We start from the raw sequence: 8,091 nt of genomic DNA on the forward strand, positions 1-8,091 counted from the left end.
TTAATTCATGGCCGGGTGTTGTGGCTCACACCTGTAATCCCAGCACTTTGGGAGGCCGAGGCGAGTGGATCACCTGAGGTCAGGAGTTCAAGATCAGCCTGGCCAAAATGGTGAAACCTCATCTCTACTAAAAATACAAAAATTAGCCAGGTGTGATGGCGTGTACCTATAATCCCAGCTACTCAGGAGGCTGAGACAGGAGAATCGCTTGAATCTGGGAGGCGGAGGTTGCAGTGAGACGAGATCACACCACTGCACTCCAGCCTGGGCGACAGAGTGAGACTCCATGTCAAAAAAAAAAAAAAAAGAAAGAAATTAATTCATATACCATAATTAAACAATTCCATAGTTTTTAGTATTTTTACCAAATCGTGCAACCATTACTATTGTTCAACTCCAGAACATTTTCAAAACAAATCCCAAAAACAAATCCCATGCCCACTAACAGTTACTCCTCTATCCCCTGGCAACCACTAATCTATGTTCCATCTCCATGGATTTGCCTAGTATGTATATTTCATATAAATGGAATCATACAGTCTGTAGCCTTGTACATCTCTCTGGCTTGTTTCACTGAGAAGGATGTTTTCAGGGTTCACTGATCACAGCGTGTGTCAGTACTTCATTCCCTTTTATGGCTGAGTAATCCAAGGAATATTCCATGGAAACATTTTATTAATCCACTCATCAGTTGATGGACATTTGGGATGTTTGGGCTTACTTTACAGGTGTAATCATGTAAGCATATTCTTTGCCTACTCCTTCCCACAAATTAAGGAAAATCAGTAGCAAAATGAAGGGCAAGCAACTAAAACAGCCAGCAACTGGCACACAGACAAGGAAAAGCACCTCTGGTTTTTAGGTTAAGCCAATGAAGAGTGGGGCTGAGATTTAGTATCCACCTAGTTCAAAACCCCTAACACTTTCCAAGCTTGCGTTCTGAGTTGAGTCGATCCACTAAACCATCAAGCGCACCCATGGGAAAGTCCTTGGATCAGCAGGAAGAGCTACAAATTACAGATCACTGGTTTTTAATCTGTCTTCCAGAGACTCCTAAGATTTCATGGAAGCAACTCATGGGCCACCAAGGGGGGCTGTGGTTGGGGGTTAGATAGGTAAAACTCTGAGCCTGGTCCCCATCTCTGATTTAAATAGAACAGCCTTGATTGAATTGCTTTATTTGTGGGGTTTCTTCTAAGAGTTAATTTGGAACAAAGAAAGGGTGTTCTTGGCTTTAAAACAGTTTGGCAAGCATTGGTCAAGGTGGTTGTGGAATTGCTGGACTGTGACTGGGCCTCCCTGACAGCTGCTCTTACGAGTTCTTCTGAGGAACCTTGATGGTGACCGTCTTTACCTCTGTGTAGGCCTTAAGCCCATCCTCACCCAGCTCCCTCCCGTTTCCAGATTCCTTAAACCCTCCAAATGGCGTATGGCAGGTGACGATGTTGTAGGTGTTTACCCACACGGTCCCGGCCTGGAGTGCCTGGGTGAAGTACATGGCCTTGTCCAGATCCCGGGTGAACACAGCCGCAGCCAGGCCATACCTGGTGTTGTTGGCCCTCTCAATCACCTCCTCAATCTTCTTGAACTTGAACAGGGGCTGCACAGGCCCAAAGATCTCCTCTTTGGCAATTCTCATGTCATCCTGCACGCCACCAAAGACAGTAGGCTTGATGAAGAAACCACGCTCCCCGAAACGCTCTCCGCCACAGAGGAGTTTTGCGCCCTCCTTCTGGCCAAGCTGGATGTAGCCTAGGACTCGTTCAAACTGCTCCTTGTCCACCTGAGGCCCCTGCTGGGTGTCCAGCTCAAAGGGGTTCCCCACTTTCCTCTGCTTTGCTTTCTCCACGGTTCTCTCGAGAAACTCATTGTAGATGGATTCTTCCACGAAGGTCCGGGAGCCAGCACAGCAGCACTGGCCCATGTTGAAGAACAGGGCTTCGTGGCACTGCTCCACGGCATGCTCCATGTCAGCATCGGCCAGCACGATGCTGGGGCTCTTACCACCCAGCTCCAGGGTGACTCTCTTGAGGTTGGAATCGCCAGCTGCTTTCTGGATCAGGTGGCCCACCTCGGTGGAACCGGTGAAGGCAACTTTGTCAACATCCATGTGCTGGGCGATGGCTGCACCTGCTGTTGGGCCATAGCCCGTGATGATGTTCACCACCCCAGGGGGAAAGCCTGCCTCCTTGATGAGGGAGGCCAAATACAGGGCAGAGAGGGGGGTCTGCTCTGCCACCTTCATAACCACAGTGTTGCCTGTGGCGAGTGCTGGGGCAAGTTTCCAACCCTGCATGACCAAGGGGAAGTTCCACGGGATGATCTGGCCACAGACACCAACGGGCTCATGCCGGGTGAAGCAGAAATGCTGGCCATCCATGGGGATGGTCTTGCCATGCCACTTGTCAGCCCAGCCAGCAAAGTACCGATACACCTTGATGACCTCATCCAAGTCCAAGGCGTAAGACTCTTGGAAAGGCTTCCCATTGTCCAAGGTCTCGAGTGAGGCCAAGTAGACTCGATCCCGCTCCACTAGGTCTGCCAGGCGGTTCAGCAGCCGGCCCCGCTCAGAGGCATCCATCCGGCGCCATGGGGACCCCAGGCGGAAGGCTTCCCGGGCTGCTTTCACGGCCCGATCCACATCAGCCCGGTCACCTTCAGCCACGTGCCCGATGACCTCCCCGGTGGTAGGGTTGACCGTCGGGAAGGTCTTCTTGCTGACTGCATCTTGCCATTCATTGTTGATGAACAGCTGGTTGTAGGGGATGTCTGGGTTCAGAATGGGGCTTGGGAGGGCTGCTGCCGAGGAGTAGTGGGCGGTCCTGCCCTGGAGGCTAAGCAGCCGGGGTGCCAGGAAGCGCAGCATGCTGACACTCTGGAGAGGGACAAAAGAAACCAGGGTGAACAGGTGGGAGAAGGCAGGTGGCGGTACCCAAGGGCCCACCAGCTCAAACATTTCAAGATTCCAGCATAAAGGACTGTCACCTCTAAAAACACAGACTGTAAGAGCTGTGAGGGCCCTGATGAACTCTCTGGGCCAACTCCATCACGTCCCGCCTATCCTCAGCTCACTCCCTCACCTCTGCTGGGTCTCAAAAGCCACTGTCTCAGCAAGGCCTTCTCTGCCCATCCTTTAAAAAATTGCAACCCTTCCCACCCCAACACTCTCTATCCCCCCTACCCTGCTTTACTCCTTCTCTATCTCACATCCCAAATACTATCTTTACAGGCTTATATGTTTGTCTGTCTCCCCCCAATAAAATGCAAGCTCCATGAGCACAGGAACTTATTTTTCTGTTCCATTCACTGCTATGTCCCCGAGCCTAGAGGTATGCCTGCTACAGAGCAGCGGCTCAACACACAGTACTGAATGATACACTGAGGAAACACTGAAATCGCCACAAAGGCTGTCTAAGAATTGACCTAAGACTTGAGTAGAAATCAAAGGGACTTGGAGATGGTTGTTCTCTGAGAGGGACTTGCTTCATTTCACCTCTGTGCCTCAGTTCCCCCATATGTGAAATGCCTCATGGGGTTATGTTGAATGATGTCTTGCATATAAAAACTCTGGCAAGCTCCACTCAGGACATCAGAACTGGCCGTGCCCCAGAAATTGACCTAGCCCAGCATCCCCCAACCACAGGTCTCAGCATCCCTTTTCAGCTTTCCCAGAGGTGCTGCAAGTCAGGAGGCAGCTGAGAAGAAAAGCTACAACTCTGAAGAGTGTAGACTTCGTTAAAACAACTACTGTTATAAAACTTAAACGGCATATAATACATATTAAATGAAAATTAAACAGAGTGTAATGTTCCCAGATTAGTTGAAGCAGTTATTCTTCAGTCAGCATTTGAATCTCTCTGCCTTTGATGTCTCATGAGTTTTGCTCCGCCCAGCAGTAAAATGGAATTGCACCTGCCTGTCCCTTCACCCTCAGCCTCTCACCCTCCACCCCTGGGCAGGGAGAGGAACAAAAAAATCAGGAAAGCAAGACTCCATGTAGGTCCCCGGCCCCATAAAAATCAATGTGATGGGCGTGGTGGCTTACGCTGGTAACGCTTTGGTAGGCCGAAGTGGAAGGATTGCTTGAGGCCAGGAGTTTGAGACCAGCCTGAGCACATAGCAAGAACCGTGTCTCTACAAAAAAATAAAAATAAATTTGCCGAGCATAGTGGTGCATGCCTGTAGTTCTAGCTGCTTGGGAGGCTGAGGTGGGGGCAATCACCTGAGCCCAGGAGGTTGAGGCTGCAGTGAGCCATGATTGTGCCACTGCACTCCAGCCTGGGTAACAGAGCAAGACTGTATCTAAAAATAATAATAATAATCAATGCTGACCAAGAAAGTTTCCCTTCCCCTTGCGGGTGTTAGGAATAATGCTCAAAATCCTAAGGAAATTGAACACTCGAACACAGGATTCTTAGCAAAGCAATTTTACTTCTGCGCAGAGGGATGCCTCCTTGGCCAGTTGCCATGAGAGCACACCTGAACAAAGGGGCACGAGAGCCTTTATTCCTGATGCAAGTCCTGCCCCTGTGCCCCTTCCCCATTGGCTGGGGTCAGGTCGTACAATCTAAACTAATCCCGGTTGGCTAAACATTTGATTTATTTTAGATAGAGTGGGCACGTAAAAGAAAGTGGAGAGAAAGGGGAAGGGGTGTCTGTAATGAGCTAGAAAGTTAGTCTTCTTTCCAAATAAGCAAAGGAATGTGAGCTGGTACTGATAACGCTTGGTACTGTGGCGTGCCTGGGCATCTAACAAAGGCAAAAAGGAAAAAAATGAAAAAAAAAAAAAAAAGGTGGGGATACTAAGAATTAAAGAATAAAAGATTGATCAGATTATTTGAAGAGAAACCTCATCATATCCCACAGGGGGAAGCTGAGTCAGCAGATCTGCCAGGGGTGCCCAGGGTTCCATTTAGCTCAGGACTTTGCCATATGCTGGGACACAGCCCCCTTGCCACCAACAGGCCTGGCTCTGAGGGTGAGGAGACCAAAAGGAGGTAAGGGAAAGGGGAGTCACCAATCCATGGGGTAAGGTTTGGAGGGATGAAGCAGTCAGGAGAGGTGGTCATAGGCCAAGGCTGGCAAACCTTTGCAGCCACACCAAGGCCGTTCCTACTCTTGGGGCCTATATGGGGTTCTTGCTGGGGCCTCCACTTGCTGATAGGAAGATCACAGCTCACAGAGCATCATGCTTTACAGTTTGCAGGCCGTCTTCTCACGGGAAATTTGCCAAGCCTCTCTGCAGTCCCTGGGTGGTCAGGGTTGATGATGACCCCCATTCTGGAAGAAGGCTGGGCATCAGAGAGGTTCAGGGACTCACCGAGGACACACAGCAAGAAAGTATAGGAGCCTCACCCCAGATTTCCACAAACCTAGCTTTGCATATCCTCCTGAATACGGGCAATTTTTTACAGTTCACCCACAGCGGGAAGGACCGGACCTTCTCTATCCGCGGGAACTGCAGCGGCGCCCACCTCACCCCTTCTTCGGGGGAAAGGGTGCAACCTTTGGGCTTGTCCAAGCCTCTGGGCTATGGTCAGGGGCCCTCTGTTGAAGTGGGCCGAGTGGGCAGGAGTGTTGAGGTCGAGCTAACGTGGTAAGGTCTGGGGGCGTCTGTGTCCTCGGGGCTCCTGTAGCGTCACCCAGAGGCGGGGGATGGGATTAGGGGACGTGGCGAGAGTCCTACAGTGCAACGGCGGAAAGGCCAGCCCCCAGATGCGGACGCCGCGGCCCAGAGAGGAAAGCCCCCACGCGGAGCCAGGAGCTGCGGCTTCCCGGGGGAGCCGAGGGGAGACCAGCGTTAGTTACCTGCAGCAGTCTCGGGCTCCGGTTCAGGATCACGCTTGGGTTCTGGTTCCGGCCCTCCCAGCTCTGTCCAGATGGCCGCCCAGGGCTGGCCGCAGGTCCCGCCTCCGCGCAGCCCGGGGCTCAGCGGCCAATGAGGCTCCGCCTGCGCCTAGGGCGCTGCCTACGTCCTGTCGCCGGCCAAGGCCGCTCCTCCCTCGCCCAGCCCGGTCTTTCCCGGTCCCCGCCCCTCTACCCCCGGCAGCCCGCACCGCTTCATCGCTCCCTCCCTCGGGTCTCCGCAAGCCCAGTGTCCACGTTGCTCAGATCTAGGGTCCTAAGGCACTGGTTTGGGAGCGGAAACAGAGATACCCAGAGAGGGGCAGGGGCTTCCCCAGGTCACACAGCAAAGTTTTCGGAGACCGAACCCCAACTACACTTTGCATTTCTCCCCGCTGCAAGACGCTGCTTAATCGACTGCCATCCTTGAGACTCCCCTTAACCCCTTCTCTGCCTTGCCTCTCCCTCACTTTTTTTGTCCAGGATTCACTAATTTCTGTCCTCCACTTTCACTGCTCCTTTCTTCAGCTCCTTCAAGAAGATTTTATATTTGGGCATTTTTCAAAGTACATTTTTGTCCTAAGGACAAAAAGAATGTATGCACAGTGTAGAAAGCTTGGAAAACACAGGAAAGGATGAAAAAAGAAGAAAAATATCACCTGTAATCTCTTCACCTACGGTAGCCATTATTACGGTGTTCGTCCTGCTAGTATTGTTTCCTCTGCATCTTTCAAAATTATTTTAATAAACATAAAATCATATAGTAACCTCTGTTGTGCTGCTTTAAAAAAAATTTTAAAACTTAGCGCTGTATTTTGAAGTTTTCTCCTATCACTAATTACAGATGACATCATCCTCTCCAAGGTGGCATAGAATTCTGTTGTAGGGGTAAACTGTTGGACATTTAATTGTCTCCATTTTGTTGCTATAAAGGTTGCCAAGATGGACCACTGAACATGCATCTCACTCGCTCCACCCTCGCTGCACCTTCCTTCTGGCTAGGGAGGTCCAAAAGCTAACCGCCATGTTTCCCAGCCTCATTTGCAGTTAGAGTTCTGGATGTGGACTAGGTGCTGCCAATTAGTAGTACTCTGCCGGATGTGGAAGGCGGGCACGCATTGGAGGGTATTGTCCTGCCCCTGTAGGGTGGCACTAGCAGGATAGCAGAAATGGGAGATGTTCTGCGGCAGCATTCCTTGTCCCTTCTCCAGCTTCCTGGCTGTGGACTGGCCGCTGTGGCTGTAGCCACTCCTTGACCTGGCTTCCTGCTCTTTGAATGGAGGCTGCAGGAGGGTGTCTGAAGTAGCCTCAGACAGGCACGAGGCTGGTGGGCCATGTCCATATTGTCCTGAGAGTTGGTCCTGGTCTGGCTAAGGCTTCCTTCTGCCTCCGGCACTTGCAGCAGGTCTGTAAGCACCCAGTTCCTTGTATTAAATCCCTGCCTCTCCACTGATCTAGGGTGCTCACATGCAACTGCTTGGACCTAATTCACTTAGTTCTTTCCTTAAGCTACATCTCTATGGAATCTTTTGCTACCATATCATCCTTAGGATGTTCACAGCCCTTGCTGCAAAAGTTAGCCATCCATGAAGGCACTATGATTGGCATCTTATCACCTTGATGCCCATGCTTTCCTCGGGTTTCTCCAGCAATGGCATGAGCCCCTTGCCAAGGCCCTCCTGCCTCCCCCACAGCACGTGGACAGACTAGCTCCCCTTGGGCACTTGGCATAGCACTCCAGGACTGATTGATTTAATGATTAACTGACCAATCCTTAAGAGGCCTCATTGATAGAGGGAGTGAGTTTATGGCAAAATGAGTATCAGTCCTCATGTCAGAGTGCATTGGAAACTGCGGCAGGTCTGAGAGGCCAGCTGCAGACAGGAAGTGGCCCCCACGCGGCAAGGTTGGAGGCTGTGCCCTTTGAGGAGCAGCTGAAGGAACTGGGATGTTCACCCTTTAGAACTTGAAAGACAAGGCTGTGCCGTCCAAATCTCTGAAGGGCAAAACCAGATAGGATCTGTGGGGTCCTAGAAGGCAGAGCCAGACCAGTGAAGAATACAGAGGAATAACTCCCAGAAAAAGCAGAACTGGCTAAGGCTGGGAGGGGCTCCCTTGAAAGGCAGTGGGCCTCCCATCACTGGAGGAGTACAGGGAAGGACAGATAACCATGTGGCAAAATCCTAGTTCAGATAAGAACTAGACAAGGGGCTCCCAAACTTAGCTATACATCAGAATTGAGTGGGG

The 8,091-nt window shown here is 51.1% G+C and overlaps 1 protein-coding gene across 1 annotated transcript; it reads right to left on the reverse strand.

The window, feature by feature from the left end:
- Positions 1–1,162: 1,162 nt before the first annotated feature.
- Positions 1,163–6,001, reverse strand: ALDH1B1 (aldehyde dehydrogenase 1 family member B1). The gene is made up of 2 exons (XM_003805111.5): positions 5,809–6,001; positions 1,163–2,875 (listed from the first exon to the last, which is right to left on the reverse strand). Exon 2 carries the CDS (start codon positions 2,864–2,866, stop codon positions 1,313–1,315), a length of 1,554 nt encoding a protein of 517 aa, XP_003805159.1. The 5' UTR covers positions 2,867–2,875; positions 5,809–6,001; the 3' UTR covers positions 1,163–1,312.
- Positions 6,002–8,091: the final 2,090 nt, after the last annotated feature.

Source organism: Pan paniscus, chromosome 11 (assembly GCF_029289425.2).
Source record: "Pan paniscus chromosome 11, NHGRI_mPanPan1-v2.0_pri, whole genome shotgun sequence".
Lineage (NCBI taxonomy): Eukaryota > Metazoa > Chordata > Mammalia > Primates > Hominidae > Pan > Pan paniscus.

What these genes read in the sequence shown, in the direction of transcription:
- ALDH1B1 (XM_003805111.5), bottom strand. Translation starts at nt 2,866, where the DNA reads ATGCTGCGCTTCCTGGCACCCCGGCTGCTTAGCCTCCAGGGCAGGACC.